Here is a 21499-nt window from a genome sequence, read left to right as displayed (position 1 = left end):
GAATGTTGAAATATGTAAATTCTTCATGGCTAAATGCAAGCAGTCCATAACAGGTACAATTTTGAGCAGTTCAAAACGTATACACAAAATTTCTGCTCGCGCTCTGCGCTCGCATTATTAATGTAAGGAAGATCCCCACTTACTCATCCTTTTCATGATTTACAATACTAATTTAATAGAGTGTCTTGTTCAGCAGGTCTAAATATCGATTTTTTTGCTTACGCTTCGTGCTCGCATGTTTAATTATATACCTATTCAGTTAAGTTACAAAACGTCTAAGAATTTCCATTCCTTAGGTAAAAATGTCAAAAAATTTCGGCTCGCGCTTTGCGCTCGCATTATTTGATTTTTTAAAATGTGTAACGTCTTCATGGCTAACTGCAAGCAAGTATCTAACAATACTTTTTCCATCACTTCATTTCTGCTCACTCTTTACGTTCGTAGTAATTATTAACTTGCATACACATCTTTTTTTCAGGAAAACAAACATTTCCCAGAATGTTCAAAATTTTAGGAAAAAGTACATAAAATTTCCAAAAAAATTTAGCTCTCGCTTTCCGCTCGCATTATACAAATAAGGGTTATGGTATTATACATTTATGTTTCATAAGAATAAATCTAAAAAGTGACCATTTAGGACTACCCCTTCAAAGAAACAAAAAATCCCGGCAAAAATCATATTCGAGCGGCCGATCGGGGGAAATATGGCTGAAAAAATGTCCGCCCCCCCCCTATTGGCGAAGGCTGGATCCGCCCCTGGCTAAATCCTGTCGGTATACATGAAGCAGTGATTCCATCAGCTTACGGTAATAATTTTTGCAACACGAGCGCCAGTCCGAGAAATAGACCGGCATTTGCCCAAACAGACAACATGTCAACCTCTGCTTATTTCTTTTTGCAGGGCACATGAAATCTCGACGTAACCCATCACATTTCTCCCTATTTTCTCCTCCCTTTTATTTTCCATTAATTTTTCTTTCGTTCACTTTTTTTCTGTCCTCTTTTCCCATAATTTATTTTACCCATCACATTTCTCCCTATTTTCTCTTCCCTTTTATTTTCCATTAATTTTTCTTTCGTTCACTTTTTTCTGTTACCTTTTCCCTTCTATTTTTTTTTCTCGTCTCACCGCTTTTCCTCATCCCCAGCCCTCGTCGCCCGTGCAGATTGGCAAACAATATCAAGAGTAGTGGGAGGCAAGGGTGGAAATCTAAGGTAGGGGACCAGGGGCTGGAAAACAGGCAAAAAAAAAACAAAAACAAACTAACAAAAAAAAAACAAAAAGGAAGGTTTATCACCCCCAAAAGAAGGTCGTCTCGTCCAAAATACATGTTTTACTTCGATTTAAATGATGTAGGCCTATTTCTTTCCATCATATATAAAAGAACAAAAATAGTAGGGGGACATTTGATAATGTGCCCCTACTATTTTGGGTTAGGGGGAAGTGTCCCCCTGGGATTTGCGCCCATGTGGGTGGGGGGTGTTGCACCTCCTTTCGGAATCATTATGGAACAGTGTGAATAGTCGCTGTGATTTCGATCTCATACCTATAAAAAAAAATAGAACAGAAGAACGCCTTGACCACAGGCCAAAATGCCTAACAATTTTTCCGCGGCATTAGCGACTCTCGTAAGGGGCGCTCCATTTATAAATAAAGTTGCATGTGTAGCTGTCTATGGCAACAGAATTTATAGCAGAATTGAAGCCAGAAGCGTGGGAATTTTCAAGAAAATTCAAGAAAAGAACCGGTGAGTACCGATTTAACAGTACTAATCTAATTAGTTACATGTATTGAATTATAAGAATATTCAATTTTTCGTGAAACAAAGCTTAGTTCTAAGCTAGGGCGGCCCAAATGCGCGTGAGTGGAGTCCCAGTTTCTTAACACAGGTAAGTATTGCGTTGTCGCCTAGAGTGAATGCAATGGGGTTGTAATAGCACCCCAAATAAAATGGGGAAAAATAAATTATGCACTTAAATCTACCTCGATTATATGGATGAAGGTCGCGACACAGAATCCTGACATCGAGGCACAAACTGGACCCTCAAAAAAAGGAAAAGTTCTGTCTCGTTCATTCTGCTTCTTTCAAACTTGCAAACAAAATGGCTGATCGATACCGAGAACGAATGCGACATGGAGGTCTACCTTTTCCTTCTTTTTTTTGTTCATATGCTCTTCAAAGCCATTAGTTTTGTAAGGATGAGCGGGAAATTTCTTCCCATCTGTACCTGGATATAATAGTCTGGCATGTTCAAGATGCTGGAGGTTGGATGTTTAGACAATGTAAAAGAGGGGGGGGGGGGGAGAAACCATTTGTGAATGTATTTGTCATACATGTTTATTAAATCACTCATGTTGTATTTCTTCCTATGATTAGGCTTGTCAAGATCCAAAGTCACGTCCAGCGTTCCTCTCAGAGAAAAGTCTGGAATCATGTCTCAAGAGTATCGTCAGGAAATTTCCTCATACAGAGAAGAATGCACATGTGAGTAAACTAGAATAATCTTTTTCAATTACTTCCTATGTCCCATGCATACTGAAATGTTCATTTAGCTCGATGGAGGCATTCCAAGATTTTATCTTCATGATTTTATTGCCTTTTCATTCATATTGGTCAAAGGTACTATACTTAAAACGTAAAATTTTTAGGGATGTTTCTTAAGTCAGGGAATTTGATAAAATGACACCAACGCAAAATATATAACATATGCCTTCATTATAAAAGCAATTTTCACAAGGTTCATAATAGGTTTATATCCATGAAAGTGGTATCATCTGATGCCAGGATTAAGGAAATATCAAGTTATAACATTTTTTTTCAAAGTTTGAGTTTGTAAATTACAATATTAAAAACAAATTCTTGAGTTTATAATATACATCATTATCTAATATGAAACTTGCCAAGAACCCCACACTACTGTTTCCATTCAGCAATTAGCCATTTTGTGACTCACTACAAGGCCATAAAAGCACGGGATATGTTTTCTGTTGTTTACACTATAAAAGGACAGGACAATAGGTTCTGTATTGTGTGATTTTATTATTTAATTTTGAATTTAAAAAAATATGTTGATTGTTACTAAGTATATGTGTATATCCTTGTTTTTCTAAACTGAATTTCTTAGTTACCTAGATTATTATCATCAACATAGTAATTTATGTAGCCCTAGGCTAATATTATAGTGGTGGTGGTGGACCTAGTAGTAGTAGATGATGATATGATTCTGTTACCTAAGAAACCCATTCTAAGATTATGAAAAGACAGAATGATGATGTCCATAACAGTTTGTAAATGTTGTTTTCATACATTGAAATTCTTAGGTAAGATAAGAGAAAAGGAGGAATAAGATGCCAAAACAAAAGAAATATTTTTGGTTAAAATATATTTTAAGGATTAACTTGAAACATCAATCTAAGTTTACTTGAGAAACACTAAATGGAAGCATTCTACAGTGAGGGACCTGCGTAAGCTTTAGTTATTCTTGATTTCTTCCCACTTGGTGTGCCATTTGGGATTAAATGATACATGTAGATTCAGTCAACCAAGGTAACCTTACATTTTAGATCGTTGGAGCGAGCCAATTCAGCCAAAGAACATTTATGAGGTCAGAATTTTTAAACAAATGTTCCTGTTTATGCATCATTTTCCTCCAGGGTCAGCTGAGTCCTATAGATACCAGGAAGGCCGAGATTCTCAAGGTGCTGAGTGTGTACTACATGACATTCAGAGATATCTTAGAATACAAGGTAAAACTTTCAGGGAGTGGGGGGATGATGTTTCATGAGGAGTTTTTTAAGTAGCCATAATTACGTTGTTTCTCACACCCCACGAGTATGATCTGACTAATTTGGTGAATTTTGGTGATATCACTTGAAACTGGGAAATCAAATTTTTAGTCAGACGTGAATCTTTGTGAAGCACCCCTCTGTGTTCCTTTATACCATGCCTATCATTCTTGACCCTCATTGAATTTCATTTTTTTATTTTTATGAAGGCATCAACAAAATTCATCAAATCATGTGTTTTTAATAATTCTCATATCTCCATTCGTTCTTATGAGCATGATATGAAAAAACAAATACAGCAGTAATTCTGCCTAAGTCGACCTTCCATAAATCAAATAATTGCCTCAGTTAAAGAAAACATTATTTCTCTAAGTTAGTAACGTAAAACATTTGACCCCCTCCCCTTAGAGATAAAGAGAATAAGATAAGAATGAGTTGGAGTTGGGCCTAAAGAGGGAAGAGAGATAATAATCAACATATGACCATGATTACAAGTTTTTGCATTTTATGTTATTTTGTGTTAAAGGGGAAGTTCACCCTGACAAAAAGTTTATTGTAAAAATAGCAGAAAAAATAATAAAAGATATTGCCGAAGGTTTGAGAAAAATTCATCGAATAATTAAAAAGTTATTAGAATTTCAATTATTTGATTTGTGACGTCATATGCGAGAAGCATTCCTACATAGCGAATTGTAAAAAATCAATAAAATGTCATTTTCTCAGAAAATTGAAAATGGTTTTTACTATACAGTTTGTATATCAATAGACAAATCATTTCACACCCGATCATGAATAGAAAACAAAATTAAGTCATCAGGAACCATACAAAATTTGAAATTCATGCATTTTATATTACATAACATATGGGGCAGCTGTTCGTTTATGACGTCACAAATCCAAAACTTTGAACTCCAATAACTTTCTTACTCTTTAACGGATTTTCCTCAAACCTTCACCGATATTTTTAAATATTTTTTCTGCTATTTTTACAACAAAGTTTTCTTCAGGGTGAACTTCCCCTTTAATGCATTTCTCTTTTTTTCACAATACTAGGACCATGTCTCAGAACTATTGACTGTAATAGCAACATGCAACACAAACCTGGATATTGTAAGTAAAATCTTAATTATCATCCCATAGAAAACTCATTTCAAAGACCGTGCAAAATATTGTAGTCCTGTACAAACATAATTTTTTATGTTGTAATTTCTGTCCTCCCTGAATTTAAGTTCTGTAGATGTTTGCAACTGTTCTTTGATTATTCTTTTAAACTTTTTATAGATCTCTATTTTTCTTTGTTTTTGTGAGAAAATTGCAAATGATGTGATACAGTGTAGCTAAAAAGAAAAGAGAAATATTCATATTTTGGAGGAGGCGCAATAGCTCAGTCCATAGAATGGGGGTGTCGGATTCTGCTGACCCGGGTTCGATTCCCACTTGGTGCTCTAGTGCCCTTTGGCAAGGCATTGATCCTCATTACCAGGTCCCTCAAAGAGGACCTTACGCCGTCGGTCTTCTGGTTGATTGCTTACAAGCATTCATGCTTTCTTAGCAATAAAAGAAAACTACCATATCACTGCCATGCATGTATGGTAAATGTAAATGCAAAGAATGATTTTGTCATACAAGTTACGACGAGCGTCCATAAATTTTAGAGGACTACATGATAGTTGCTCACTGCTTTTTACTGTTTTAACTCAACATGAATCATTCAGCTACTGCTGAGAGAAGAGCCTATCAAATGTCAGTTGTTTGGTCATATTATATTCATCATTTTGTAATCGGATAAAATGTTCATTATATTTTGAATGATGCATTAATTATTTGTTTTGTTGCCTTTCATCCCATGCTATTTAGACTTGCAACTTTGACATGACCAAGAATTACCTAGACCTTGTTGTGAAGTATGTCTCAATCTTACTACTACTGGCTAGAGTTGAGGACAGGAAAGCCATGCTGGGCCTATACAACACAGCATATGATCTAGCAAATCAAAGAAGGTATTTATGATGATGATTACTGGAGATTACCTGACTGCCACTGTAATGGGGTGCAAAAAAGGTTAAAAGAAAAAGAAACGCTACATGTCAATCTGATGAGTGAACAAAGAATAAGAATCAAAAGTTAGAAGGTTATGATTTGAGCAAAAGCTCCAGCATTACATGCTGGGAGGGGGGTACAATTTAAGAACTTGCTCCGGGTGTTGATTTTCCTCTATACCGCACTGGATGATAATCTCTTTGAAGTAAAGTACTGTTTAGATATGATGCATCCATTCTACTGATTTCCCAATAGAGCTTTTGATGAGATATATATTTCTAGGGTTACTTGAAGGTATCTGAAACTCATCTGCACAAAAGTTCTTTCAGCAATATTCACAAATGAATGTTCAAATATGCCATACATAACCATGATAAACAATTTGCAAGGACTATTACTATTAATTTTATTTCAGTATCATTTACGATGGTACAAAATATTAGGTACTTTTTTTTCTTGTTACAGTGAGCCATCATTTGCTCGTCTTGGAACCATGATAATGGAGTACGAACATCCAATGAAGAAGCTTGCAGAAGAATTCATCCCATTAGAGAGAGTAAGTGATCAATCTTAAACTTTACTCTTTATTTAATTTTGCTATTTTTATTATTCAGAGACAGGAATGTCACCAGGAATCACCCAATATCTTGCATCAGGAGTTCATGGGGATGAACACTAGTTGGTCTTTATCTTGAAAATGTCATTTTCATATTACTTTATTTGTCAGTGGGGAAATAAGTGCCAGTCAGGTGGGTGTGATATTGCATTGGGTGATGGAGCATTCCAATGGGAGCTGACCTTCTCAGTGAAATCACTCAAAGATCATTATTGGATGAAGCATTTTCTTGAATTATTCTTTACTTCTGAATTCAAGATTGATGCAGTTATTGACATTTATTGTGTACCTGTCACAAAGCAAAATTTGTCTATGCTGACAAAAGCATGCTGTGTGTTATTGTACATGTGTTAATGGGAATTGCTCATGAGCTTTCTAGCAGCAAACTAAACTGTATGATATCACACATGACCATCAAATTCATTAAAAAAAGGTAACTTATTGAAAAATTGAATTTTGGCTACATATCACTGTAGGATGAATAAAATAATTCCCGAGATCACTTGATTAATTGCACAGCTAATACCATGCTCCTATATGTGCAACATGGATCCACTGCTATATTCCTACTTTTCCACCTGTAGGTCATATTGCCCTTAACTCAATATAACAATTAATGTATGGTTTGTATTAACTCTTCCCTATTGATAGTGTGTAGCCTCGGCTCTGTTCTCGCTCCTTCATCTTTACCCACGTCGTAACCTGACTGCCGAGCAGTGGAGGTCACAGGAGATGCTCAGTCTGGTTGCCAAGCCTAATGTCCTCCTTAACCCAGCACAAAGTGAAACAGTAAGTTTACTTTTAAATTGAAAGTAGATTGAATTGAGATAACCTTTCCATGCAGTTATCCTTTTGATCCAATTACCAAGCTCATGGATGGAATATTACTTCACTTTTACTTATTTGTTCTCTTTTCAGATGAGATGTGAATACCTATCCCTTGACACACTCGAGAGATGGATTATAAGTGAGTTCAGAGAAAAAGAAATGCTTTGTGACATTGAATATTAAGAAATACAAATATAAAATCTTAAATAAACCTTAGTCATCGGATAAAATATTTGGGAAGTATTCATGGTTTTGTTTTGTTTGGTTTTCATTTAAAAAATACATTGGTTTAGTTTGGATATTTTACCCACTCAGTATCTTAAATAAATCCATCAATGTAGAGAAAGACAGCTGAAAGTTGTATCATTTAATCAGTAATATGTATCTATTTTTTCTGAGTTAAAGTAAAAGTATTTTAGAAGATATGAAATTCCAGAAGATATAAAATCAATCGCAAGTTTCTTGGTTTTAAAAAACTTCAAGTTTGTTTGGCATACACAAGTTTTGCAATTGATTGTTACTATTTTGTTATGCAGCCTTGATCAGGATTATTACTTCATCTCTTCATAATACTAGAATGGTTCTTATTCCTTATTCATCTGATAATAATACAATTAACATTCCTTTTGATTTGACAGTTGGATTTATGGTATGCCCCACCCTTCTGACAACCAATGAGCGTGCCCTAGCCCTATGGCGCCCCGCCCTGCAGAGCTCTTATTGTATCACCCTGTGTCGTGATGAGGTGCTCATCTTCCATAAATACATTGAGGTCTTCTTCACCTCCATCAAAGGGTAAGAAATGGAATAGAATCAAGTTCATTTGTGGGGGTAAATTATGCCGTTTCTTAATCATTTTCCTGCTGCATTTGATCACCATCAGCAACATGGGCTTGCTTCTATTAACTCTGGTCTATGTCCTGCATGAGAAAATATCACAGAAAATGCAAATCAAAATCAGGGAATTGGATGTCAAGGCTTGCGTTGTTATTCTGCCATGGACTAAGAACGCAAGTCAGATTAAAAATGAAAGGTACTGAGGTGTTTTTTCCTATTTCATCCTGACTGTGGACCAGTGATGGCGTTGTGGTAGAGTCACTGATCAGCAATCAGTAGATGAGATGTTCAAATTCTGTTGGTTCCTAGATTTTTTTTTCTGACTTATTTATCAGATTGATCAATGCAATCTTGTTTTCTGGGTGAACGCCAGAAATTGTATTTTCGAAATTAAAAACCATGGGGTGTGTCAAAAAGTCAGATTAAAACTGTATTTAAATTTCCAATTGCATTACACTTTCATCATATCATGTGTGCATTAGCATTCAAGCATGGTTTTTAGTCAGACCCTTAAAAAACACTAATTGTTTACATAAATGAAATCACATCTGTTGATTGCTTGAAGAATGTTGCCTGTATTTTATTTCCCATGTTTTGTTTTATCTTTTCAGGTTCAGTAAGAAAGCCCAAGAAGTGAAGGATGCGGCTACCCATGCATTGAATTATGCGTAAGTATTTTGCTTCCTTCTTTCCTTCTCCTTCTGCCCTTCTTCTCATCCTCTTACCCCTACACCTCATTCTTCTCCTTCATCTCCACCTACTCCTACTTCTACTCTTTGTCTTCTTCCTTCTCCTCCTCTCCCTCTTCCTCCTCCTACTACTTCTCTGTTTCTTCCTCCTCTTCCACCTCCTCCTTCTACTGCCACTACTCTTCCTCCTTTCTCCTGCTTCTCTTACTTCTTTGTTCTTATTGCAAATGTCATTCATATTTTGTTATTATCATTGTATTAATGTCATTTAATCTTCAGACCTGGCCTTCACAAGGAGAGAAGAAAGTTCTTGAGGACAGCTCTAAAGGAGCTCATCACCATCATCTCTGATCAGCCTGGGTTACTGGGACCAAAGGTTAGCTACAGGAGTTATCTCTTCATTTTCTTTCTTTCTCTCCCTCTATAATTGATTGAAGAAATTCATCAGTTGTCATGCACAAACAAAATCATCTTATCGCTCACATTTCATAATACGCAGAAAATATAACAATAATACGATTATAAACATCATCCTTCTAATTAGCTTTCACCTGAACTTTTATTTAGAGATAAAGATAGCCAAAGTTTCTACGTGATATTCAAAGGATGTTGACAAATGTCAACAATTCATTAAGGATGAGACTAAAGAAATGATAACAAATAGCAATTATCAAAAGTTTCCTCTCCAGTTTATTTTCTTGTAAATATTACTGTATTAATATATTGACTCATTATTATTCTGTAATACATAATTGACATTGTTTAATTGTTTAGGCTTTGTATGTCTTCATGGGTCTTGCGTTTGCTCGCGATGAGATCCTGTGGCTTGTAAGACACACTGAGCATCCTCACCCTAAGCTCAAGAATAAACCAGTCATGGATGATCTTGTGGATCATCATCTACCAGAGCTACTCTTCTACATCGAGGAACTACGTGGTAAGTCTTAAACAGGTTCTTAAAAATGGATAAGAACATTCTGTAGAGACTAGGGGGGTTTTTCACAAAGATCTAAATTTGATTCACAGTCGCATGTAGTATATAACGCATCACCTCATTGGTCAAATCATGTGCATAGGATGCACTCTACTGTATATCCATCAATGAGATTACGAGTAAAATAACATGTACACATGGGTGTTTACGCGTGACTCTAAGTCATACTTAACTCTTTGTGAAGCGCACCCCAGGGTCCCATAACACAAAGCTTAGCTATCATCGTACACCATCTTTTTTAAGACCCGGGTCTAGATTTGTGAAGTAGTGAAAAGTTTGTTCATTTCTAGCAAGGAACTATGTGGTATGTCTAAGGGGTGTAGACAGAATAATCTTTGCCATGCATTCAAAAATGTGTTATTGATAAAGCATTTTCTGTGTCAATAAATTAATTCATACTTTGTGTTGCTATAAATAGTCCAATGATCAATTGCAATGTTTGAAATTAATTGCATTAGATATGATCGAATGATTGATTTTAGACAAAAATACATTTTCATTGTTTACAAGAAAAAAACCATGCAAAATCATTGATAACAACAAGCAAAGTGGTAGTAATAGCTATTTAGCGGATATTTTTGCATTGTTGGAGTTGTGAAATTCAACTCCAACAATCCACTGAGAAAAATGAAATCATTCTTGATAGGATGATAATGAGAGATTTATTTCCCTTGCTCCGTAGGTCTTGTGAAGAAGTATTTCTATGTCCTGCAAGACTACTACATCCAGTATCTCAATGGATATGATGCTATCGTGCTCAACAACATTGTCAAGGTTAGTCTTATGCTTCAGCCACTTTCTTACCACTGTAATATATGATTTATGATATTTACTGAGAATGTTGTTATTTTTAGATGAAAAAAAAATTCAAATATGTATACATAGGAATGTTGGTATTTTTATACAGTACTCTTTGTATATTTAAAACTTGCACAGTTATTTTATTCAATTCACCTTTAATTTTGGATATTAATTTTACTCACATTGACTGACATTAACAATCTCAATTGGTTTCAATGTTTTGGACCTGTACATTAAAAATTTTCATAATTCCATGATTCTTTTTGCATTTAACACCACTTCACTCAACTCTACAAACAGGTACACATTTTATTAATTGTATTTTCTCCCTTTAGCAATCTTTCACCAAAGGTTTTATAACATCTCTTTATCTTGTTGCAGAGTCTTACCATGTGCCCAGAAGATGAATCCATCATCTTATCATCCTTTGTACAGACCTTGGAATCACTCAATGTTAAACAAGGTAAAGTTATTATCGCTCCACCAGTCCACAGTCAAGAGCTTTTCTGTATCCGTTATCTTTGAGTGGAAAACAAAATGGTTGGATGGACAGAGGCAGCAAATGGCATGACAAATATCTGTGGACTGCGTAGGGAATCCTGTGTTCAGCTGTCCATGTTCTATGTTTTATAATGCTTTGATAATTAGCACTAACTTGTACCCTTCTTTATCTTTTATAGTAACACTTTGTGACAGAAACTGAATTGTTGACAATTGTAATGATTGTATATGTTATTAAGAGTATAAGAGGTTATTGGCATTATACTGATTGAAAGTGCTCTTGTATTTTCTAAATTCAATGAAAACATCCATGCAAGATATTAATTGGCATAATTGTGAAAAATGTAATAATTCAAATATCACATACTGATATTAGCGGTATAACACAACTCTATTGATCTCTGCTCGAAGCTTTCTGCAGAGAATATGCACACAGATTGCACACGTATAGCAGGAACAGAAATCTCATTGGTTCTTCACATGAGTGTCTTTGTATAAGACCAACAAAGAAGACTCAATGTTTGTATTTTGCATCACAGTTTAGCTATTTCTGAACTAATTTGGCTCAACGAAATACTACTACCTGTGAGTGTCATTTTCAATCGAACATCAAGATATATTTTTTTCATTCTTGTTGACAAAGTATTCAGATATCCCGTCCAAAGTACCACTTCAATATTTTAAATAAATTAGCCCATGCAATTCCTTAAGATATTATTTCCAAACACGTCTTAGTTGCTTGTAGAATTTCTATGTCACCTTCATATATTTGGATTTAAAAAAAAATTTCATGTGAGAATACATTTCTGTTTTTAATTTTTGTGATATCTGTCATACAGTTTTTATATATACACATGAATATTATTGTTACATCTTTGTGAATGTGGAACATGAATTAACAAAATCAAATCAATGTCTTTTTCTAAATACTGACAGTGAAAGAAGGTCCACAACCAGACTTCACTGGATTCCGTCTTGATTGGTTCCGTCTACAAGCCTATACCAGCATCAGTCGAGCTACCTTGGTCCTAGGTGATAATACTGAACTAGCTAGAACAATGAACACTATCATCTTCCATACATTGATGGTGGATGCTGCTGATGAGGTTCTCTTGGAAACATCTGATCTTAGTATCTTCTGGTGAGTCTTTATCCCTTCTAAAGTATCATAAAACGTAAGGTTTCATACCATTTGTAATATTAGATTAGATAGAAGTTACTTATCATAGAGATAAGTGGAATTCTTAGTAGATAGCAGATATTGGCTGACCCTGGGAATAGAAGATCATTCATGCATACAGCATTTATTTTTTGTGCCAGTAAATGCAGCTTGAGATCAATCTTAAGATAGCCTACTTGGAAGTATTTTTACACTTTATTATGTAGTAGTCCTGTGTCTAATTTTTGTTTGTCATTCTAAGCATATTTGGTTTACACTCTTTTTTTCATGATTGTAAATTGAAATAGCAGTTTATGTTATAAAAAGGCATTGTATTGAGGATGATTAGTGTTGATTTTTGAGTTCCCGGGAAGAGCCACATTAATGATATACCCTTCTTTTTTAATGATGAGTGAAGAAATAACAGGATTGATCTTCATTTTTGTTTTTGTTTCACCATTCCAATTGTTATGTAAACATACAAAAAAAATCATGAAAATTTTAATGAGTAATGAATGTTCAATTGATTGATTTCTCTGTGTTATATTTCACCAACACCAGTCACCACAGTCGTATCTTTGAGCGTAACTTTGAGATGTCTCTAGGCTATCCTACCCAATCTCGTTTTGCGGTGGCCTTCCCCCTCATCTGTGCTCATTTCATTAATTGCACACATGAGCTATGCCCTGAGGAGGTAAGAGACTGTTCACATTGCTACATGGTCTACAGCTAAGGGTTTATTACTCATCATTTTCTCTCTTAACAAGCACCCAAATTTGTTCATTGATAGTTCATTTCATTCTCAGTATGTCATGCTCATGCACCCAAAATAGCTTCTGTAACACAAAAGCATCTTTGGCGTAATGGATTTCATTCATTATTTTTCATTTGGAATTTGTAGCATTAGCAAATTTACATGCATATGTAATGTAATCACAAAAGCTTGTTGATTTACATGCTTATTTTATACATTGCACTGGTAGAAAGTTTACAAATCAGTTGTTCCTTTAAGCTTCAGTATGGAACATATGCATTGGAAGCATGATATGAAGTGAATTGATTGTACTTAAAAGTTTTGCTTGCATCGCACAAAAAAGCTGACTTTGGTGTATTACTGAAATCAGTGTAGAATAAAACATGCTTCCTTGTTTTCTAAGAACAAAAGCAAAATGTAGGTACTTGTTTATGTACAAGAGTGCATTGAAAAGGTTCTCTTATCTTTATATGAGGTAGGGCAATATTGCAACATGTATTCAGTTAGGATCTCTATAATTGCTCTTTTATAAGAAAAGTCAGTAGATTAAGAAATACAACCAAAGCAAATAAAACTGTCGATGGTGAATTTGGTTTTATGCTGTGATATGATTGATAGATAACTCAGATTGAGTTAATTGGATGGTATACCATATATCATTCTTAGAAATATTCTTAGTCATTTAGCTTGCTTTAATTTTAATATAGCAATTGAAAGTCAAATTGGACATGAATTCTTCCTAATTTCAGTTTTGTAGTTTTTTGTGTGCGCAATTTGCCTTAATGGCATGCTTGAATATACATTATTCACCATCTCCCAATGTTCTTGAGATTATTTAATGTTCTTGAGTCTATGGCCCCTTTTTATGGTGAATTCTTGTAATTTTATCCCAAATTGTTGTTTTTTGAAGCCAGTCATATTGTTCTCCTTCCATCCGCTTTGTTGCTTTCATTCCCAGAACCAACTGTATGTATCATTTTGTATCTGCCCTTTTGTATCAAACTATTTGAGTTTCTAATCTTTTCATAGCACTCATTAAATGAGGACAGAGTTGTATTACAATTAACATGTCATTATTCATCTTTACAATCCGTTTATTCTTATAGAGTGATTTGTGTAAATATCTCAATAATATAGAATGTATGTTGGAAAAGAAACATCTAAAATGAAATACTGATGCAAAGAATGAAACAATTTTACATTCTGTTTTGATATTCTGTGAGAACTTTTGAAAATCAATGTTGAGAAGAAAAAAGGTGAACCACTTAAACTTGTAAAAAGGTAGCAAATACCTCTTACTTAATCTGGAATCATTGATAAACGATATTGCTTTTTTAACTTCTTTTTTTGTTGTTGCATAGCTCTGATTTGTATTAAATGTTATATTTTACGAGTAAAAGTTTTTTAAGAAAAGTATTTACATTGACAGCATATTTGAATGGCATTCCAAAATATATTTATTAATGTGATGATAATACTTCTATAAGTGTCTCTTGTAAGAAAGCTGAGTCTACTATCCTTCCATCACTGACTACTTTTTTATTTTTTAATCTCTCAACTAATATTCTTTTTATTCATATTCTTATTATCATTATTTCTTCACTTTATGTGGACTACCTTTGATTTTTTTTACTGATTATTATTAAAAGCTACTAACCCTACTAATCCCTTCCTTCAGAAAAGCCCACGCAACCATCGCGATACCGTTCTTTATTTCACCGACAGGGTATGTAGGGCACCGTTGATTGGCATGTCCTGTGTTGTCATGGTGACCTTGTAAACATTGTGTACATCTCTTGTGATTAGAGAAGTCTGTGTGTCCCTGTTTTATCACCTGTGTGTGTGTATAAGCTAGTACACTATTACCCCTACCTTGTTGCAGTGTTATAGTCTTGTCTTATCCAGTGGATAAGGCTTGCTTAGTGATAGCAAAACTTTAGTTGGGAAGTAAGGTTGCCATGTTCAGTTATGTTTCAAAATATATTAGATTTTTATTTTTATTTCGGATGTATGAAATATCTGATATTGGAAGACCAAACGTTTGTTAAAAGTATAGACCTTGCTGAAACTTTGTTTCATCATCTCTAAGTCATTGTTGAAAATCATTTTACATTTCTTTTATCCAAAGACAGTTTCCGTTTGAACAGAGAGAAAGTTTAGTAGAAATGAATGTCTGGTTTATTTTGATTTTTGTCAGATATTATCATATAATATTACCTTGCATGCCTGGATGCCACTTTTGCTCTATGGTCACCTCTAACCTTTTATTTTCAACTATATTTCATCTTCATGCAGACCCAATGTAAAGTCTTTTTCAGTTTATTTGACATACAGTTGCATCTATTATATCTTTATTCTATTCTTTAGAAATGATGCACTATTTATTTCCACAATTATCATGCTGATGAAATAATTGTTATTTTATTTCCAAGTGAAACTGGTTTGTAGGTCCATAAAATTACGAAAGATTCAAATAGCCTGCTGTATTTTTCATCCATTTTATTAGAAACTTAATCACTCAAAATAAGTTTCATAACTATTTTGAGTTGTTAAGAATATTATCTAGGATTGTGCTATTAATTCATGATAAATGCTCTAAATATATTTTAGCTTTATATCAAAATACATTTCCTTTAATGCTGCATATGATAATCTGTTGTGCATTAAGTAGATGTTTTCTCAGTAATGATATATGCAATATCATTTAAATGTCAACTTCTATTTGTTTGGAGGATAAATTCTTTCTTTTTTCTTCAATATTTTGAAGGAAATACAATGCAATATTGGTATAGCGCTCTTCACAATGACTATCAAAGTGCTTTATAAAAGAGCAAAGAGAAAATCATGAAAGAAGACTACATACATGTACATAAATAACAAATAAATTAATAATTAGAAAGAAATGTCTTTAATGACTGCTGAAATACTCCTGGAGATACCGATTCACAGATTTAGGGGGGAGCTGGCGGGGGAAATGAGTTTGATGATGCCTTGTTTGAAAACAAGTGAAGTAATGTATTTTACAGTGAAAGAACACATACTTATTCATCCACAACTGGTATCTTGTTTAAGAAGCTTGTAAATCCTTTTATAGTGCCATAGACTGATCGTTCTATCTTCTTGTTTTACAAACTCTTTCTCATGTTACAGAGGTTTCATGTTGGAGAGCGTAGTCTATCGGTGACCAATGCTTTCCTTGACCGTCTCGCTAAGGAGGTCAAGGATGTAGTGACCAGAATCTGTTCTGAGCAATGTAACCTAAGTGACCAGGTCAGTAGATCATTATTTCCAGAAAGGGATTGCAATAAGTTTTTATTCATCAATGGTCTTTTAAATATAAATACATGTAGTTTAAAAATGGAACCTCCATTTCTTCATTTTATAAAACAAAAATTCCATTTGTGTTTCTTAAAATTTTCAATTTAATTTTCCTTGTATATGAACACCATACATTTATATATATATTACCTGAAGATTGTTATAGTAGTGTGAAAGAGGCCTACAGGGAAGGGTTAAGGAAATGTTGTAGCCATTTCAATATTGTTTGTTGTGTAATATTATATCAATTTTATGATCATCACTTCAGCATTACATGATCTAACATTTTCTTCTAATTTATTATAGAAAATCCAAAGATACTTGGAACAGAATGTGTTTGATAGAATGAGATTGAGGTTTTAGTAGATTCTTGATAGATTTCATTAGAGTTTAATATTTATATGTATATTGACATAAAGTCTACCCTTCGTTTCATTGGAGCATCGACAACTTAAAATTTCCATGTCATTGATATCATATTGAATACATCTTCAAAATGATAATTCCACAATGACCTCTGTACTACCTAAAGCATAATGAACTTGATAGTTCTATCAGATTTATATAAGGTAAGAATTCATTCACTCATGAAAGCTTTTTAATGACAGGCGATATCAAGATAGATAAGAAATAAATCAAATGTTCTTTATCCAATTTGATTTACAGCTTCTGCCCAAGAATGCTGCACCCCTTCACATCAAGCATGAACTTCAACGTAAGACCAAGCAGAATGTTGATAAGAATCGTTTGAAGACACTCACGGAGAACCCTATGCCTGGGACTGAAAGCTTCAGGAAAACCAGAGAAAACTTGACAGAGTAAGTTAAAAATCAATATCAAGTCTCTTGAACCAGTTTCTGTGGTAATACTTGTGCTGTAATAGGTATGGACTGTTACTTACCTGGATAAAACAAAATCAACTACTTTTTTGTGTTTTTAGGTTTGATAATTGTCTTCATATCTATCTGTTTTGTGTTTGTAGATTTTATCATCTTTATCTCTTTCTGTTTTATGTTTCTAGATTTGATCGTCTTCACATCTCACTATCTGAGTTGTGTACAGCTATCAATTACTCAGCTAAGATCATGGTTTGGGAACATACTTTTTCACCAAGAGAGTATCTCATCCAGCATCTGGAAGCCAGGTTTGCCAAGTAAGTCTATTCAACAGTTAATGAATTATAGTTCTATGCATTTGCTCTGACACAAATGTGTACATTTTCCAGTGATCAAAACTCAAACGGAGATCAAATATTTAAGTTCAAGTTGGAATGCTTTCAATGTGTTATAAGAGCAAAAGCTACGGACACCTTAGATAATAGAAATGCACATAAAGCCATTTGAATATTGTAAAGAACATAATGAAATGGAAGCCAGCTATCTCATTATGTAGGTCAAGATTTGAACTATATGAAAATTATCTATTTAAAATTTTTACTTTTAAAAGTCATAACAGTAAGAGGGCAACATCACTTTTTATTTCGTAAAAAATTGGCTTTCTTACATTGTCCAGTTTTTTCTTTGTAGATTTATAGTAAGAATGACTTTAATGAGATATCCCACCCCTTAGAACTTCTCACCAGTGTTGGGACCTACATGAACGTTTTGTTTGTTTGTTTATTTATTTATTTGCTTTTTGTTTACCAAGCACTTGTAGGAATGATGATGTACAGCCCTGAGACTAATGAGATAGCTAAACCTTCAGAGCTTCTCACGAGTGTTAGGACTTACATGAATGTTTTTGTTTATTATTTATTTGTTTATTATTCATTTGCTTGTTTGTTTGCAGAGCACTTGTAGGAATGATGATGTACAGCCCTGAGACTAATGAGATAGCTAAACCCTCAGAGCTTCTCACCAGTGTTAGGACTTACATGAATGTTTTTGTTTATTATTTATTTGTTTATTATTCATTTGCTTGTTTGTTTGCAGAGCACTTGTAGGAATGATGATGTACAGCCCTGAGACTAATGAGATAGCTAAACCCTCAGAGCTTCTCACCAGTGTTAGGACCTACATGAATGTTTTTGTTTATTATTCATTTGCTTGTTTGTTTGCAGAGCACTTGTAGGAATGATGATGTACAGCCCTGACACTAATGAGATAGCTAAACCCTCAGAGCTTCTCACCAGTGTTAGGACCTACATGAATGTCCTGCAAAGCATTGAAAGCTATGGTAAGTATCTATTCTTTGATCACTTTCATCCTATGCCGAAGAGTACACTCAATACTAAAACATCTGTTAATGTAGATATTAATTCCATTTTAAGGTGACAGTCCGAGGGGGGGGTCTGATTTACATCTTTGTCATCATGAGATATGCACCACCCCCCCTCTTGTACTTGGTTTACTTCATGATGAAAAAACATCAGTATTAATCATTTGTCCATTAAAAGATGCTTATACAAAGTCATTAAAGTCCTCATATTTAATATCTCAATGATGAAGAAATGTGTTGTGGAAATGAGACAACTCCTTTGGGCATTTTCCACATTTATGATGATTAAAATATGAGCAGTATTGGTAATGGTGTTTGAAGTTAACAGCAATACCTGAGCTGCTTTCAGTATACCTTAGGCAGGGCATATTACCTGCGTTTGATTATTCAGATGTTAAGCAAAATTTGGTTGAATTTGATTATAGTTCAATTGTTATGGTTAAATTGTTAAACATTGGATTATATTTGCATCAATCGTTGTGTTTAGAGTTCAGGTTTCAGATTATCTTTGTCCAGATGGTAAATAGATTCTTATTTTGTTCTTCCTTTCAGTCCAAGTTGATATCACCCGAGTGTTTAACAATGTAATGCTACAACAAACCCAACAACAGGACAGTCATGGAGAGAAGACTATCACCATGCTATATACTAACTGGTATGTAATCTTACTACCATTAAATTATAATGAATGATCATTGAAATGCCTTTTATTTAAAAACAGATTGCTTGTTTTGTGGAAAGCATTAAGTATCTTAGAAATACAATCTATTATATTTATGATGATAGGAGTTTATTCTATAACTTTTAGAGTTTTAGAGTTATCATTCTGTATCTTGAGGATAATCGCAAGTTCTTGAGTGTTGATTTTAAATTTAGATTGTTAGATAAGATCCAATTTTATAACTTAATCTGGGGGAATAATTACTTCTGTTGGAGTGACCCTATAAAGAAAAATATCAGTTTAGAGAACAGTAGAGAGTAATTAAGGAGAGGAGAGACAAGGAAAACCTCTATAATATACTTCAGGAACTTTAAAAATGTAGATGTGAAAATTCTGATTGTTGTTCGAGATGAATTGATACATTGTGTGATTTTTGTTTTGTTTTCAGGTATCTTGAGGTATTCCTTCGCAAGGTAACCACTTGCCACATCATCTACTCTCCTCATCAGAAGGCATTCATCAGTCTAGCTCCTGATAAACATCTACCGTTCAATGCAGAGGAATATACCGATGTTACAGGTCAGTCTTAAATCTTCAAGCCTTCTGCCCATCAAGTACTGTGCCCAAGATCACACTGGCACAGTGATTAATGGAAAATCAGTGTTATACTGATATCAGTTTAGGTTAAATCATAATAGGGGTAAATATGGTAGTATTGAGGGAAGTGGTAATTGATCATAAAGTTTAGAAGTAAAGATTATTTTTAAGCAAAAAAGTTCTTTCTTAATTTTTTGGTTGCACTGCATTTTACATATAGCCTGTACAAGAAGAAATTGGGAACAAGAAATTGTTCTGTAATTTTTGCTGATCGTAGTTATCTTTGATATCTATTTTTGCACAACGATGGTGGAGGTGATAATGATGATAAAGGTGATGTTCGTGTTTATGCCAGTGGTGATATGCATGTGTAATGTTATTATCGTGATGATATTGATGATGATACAAAAAAAGTCAATATGAAGATAATTATTAAAAATGTCATTAGTGAAAATATTGGTGATTGATGTAGGAGTAATCATGAATATGAATATGAAGAACCAACTCATTATTATGATGATTTCTTATTGACAGAGCTGAGATCGTTAGCAGAGCTGATTGGAGCATATGGAATGAAGTTTCTTCATGAGAGTCTTATGTGGCATATTGCCAGTCAGATGGGAGAACTTAAGGTATGGTGCACTTCAAGAAAAAAATTAGAAAATCACCAAGCTGTAGTAGTATCACATTTTCATTATCCAAGTATAATGCTTGAAAGTAAAATAAACTCTGAGGATAAAGAAATTATAAAATGATTAGAATTTCATGTTTATAAGTTGTAGAATTATATGTTGAACAATTTGAAATATTAGAGCTTTGCATTTTCTTATTATTAGTATTGAACTTCCTAAGATTTTACATATATAAGAATGTTTCATTTAAAATGACTATTTGTTTAATGAGTTTTGACAGGTGTGTGTTATCAAGATATGACTATTTATGTCTAGTACCGAGCTTAACATTACCGTCTAATAGATGTGACCATGGCTTGAACCTCAAACCTCTGTATCAATTGTAGCTTCCCCATATACCTTGGATTACAGGCATATGTCACTTCTTATACACTAAAAATAGCCTTTCATCAGTATTTCTTTGATATCTTTCAGTTCTATCCTTAATTCACTGGTGTGATATGATATTGGTACCTAATGATAACAAATTTAAAATGAATCAATGTCTGTTGATTTTGCATTCTGCTTTTCATTGTGTCATATAGAAACTTGTTCTTGAAAACCGTGAAGTATTGACTCAACTTCGAACCAACTTTGACAAGCCTGACGTCATGGCCCAACTATCAGTCCAACTCAAACGTAGGTGACATGTTTCTATTGTCTTCTGTAGTTGCGATACAAGCAATACTCCTTGAGATGAAAATAAAATAAATTTATGTTTTAATGTTTGAAATAGAAATACTCTGAAAAATCATTTTGCCCTATTGATCGTGGGCGCAGTAGCCACTGTGCAGCGCCAGATCAACATTGCTCTATCCTATAAATCATTGAACGCCAAACGATGGCAGCAACTCCCATCTTTAATATTGTCGTACGCATCCGATACTTGAACTCCTGACCTCCAGGTTGTGAAACGGATGCTCTACAAACTGAGTCAATACACCGGTTCAAGATGGATGATTATGAAACTTATTTGTGATGGATATTGTTTCTATAAATTTGGTGATGGAATAGAATAAATTCTTGTCA

At 34.0% G+C, this 21499-nt stretch overlaps 1 protein-coding gene across 2 annotated transcripts in view; it reads left to right on the top strand.

Moving 5' to 3' along the window:
* The window catches only part of LOC121407749 (nck-associated protein 1-like), a 32159-nt gene that overhangs the window by 6573 nt on the left and 4087 nt on the right, over positions 1-21499 (top strand). Inside the window, exons 2-25 of one of the 2 annotated variants that reach the window (XM_041598944.1) lie at positions 2379-2486; positions 3656-3748; positions 4841-4897; positions 5645-5787; positions 6293-6383; positions 7095-7232; positions 7362-7410; positions 7910-8066; positions 8720-8776; positions 9077-9173; positions 9572-9734; positions 10474-10565; positions 10974-11055; positions 12030-12234; positions 12814-12946; positions 14685-14732; positions 16157-16276; positions 16991-17142; positions 17346-17477; positions 18384-18499; positions 19094-19196; positions 19651-19781; positions 20334-20431; positions 21016-21109. In XM_041598944.1, coding sequence (XP_041454878.1) covers positions 2379-2486; positions 3656-3748; positions 4841-4897; positions 5645-5787; positions 6293-6383; positions 7095-7232; positions 7362-7410; positions 7910-8066; positions 8720-8776; positions 9077-9173; positions 9572-9734; positions 10474-10565; positions 10974-11055; positions 12030-12234; positions 12814-12946; positions 14685-14732; positions 16157-16276; positions 16991-17142; positions 17346-17477; positions 18384-18499; positions 19094-19196; positions 19651-19781; positions 20334-20431; positions 21016-21109 — 2659 coding nt within the window. The remainder of the gene's footprint in view (positions 1-2378; positions 2487-3655; positions 3749-4840; positions 4898-5644; positions 5788-6292; positions 6384-7094; positions 7233-7361; positions 7411-7909; positions 8067-8719; positions 8777-9076; positions 9174-9571; positions 9735-10473; positions 10566-10973; positions 11056-12029; positions 12235-12813; positions 12947-14684; positions 14733-16156; positions 16277-16990; positions 17143-17345; positions 17478-18383; positions 18500-19093; positions 19197-19650; positions 19782-20333; positions 20432-21015; positions 21110-21499) is intronic. The other variant, XM_041598952.1, reaches the window with a different exon arrangement.

The sequence above is a fragment of the Lytechinus variegatus genome, chromosome 1 (genome assembly GCF_018143015.1).
Source record: "Lytechinus variegatus isolate NC3 chromosome 1, Lvar_3.0, whole genome shotgun sequence".
Lineage (NCBI taxonomy): Eukaryota > Metazoa > Echinodermata > Echinoidea > Temnopleuroida > Toxopneustidae > Lytechinus > Lytechinus variegatus.
Note: the sequence above shows the minus strand (reverse complement) of the source record. Positions and strands in the feature narration are given on the sequence as shown.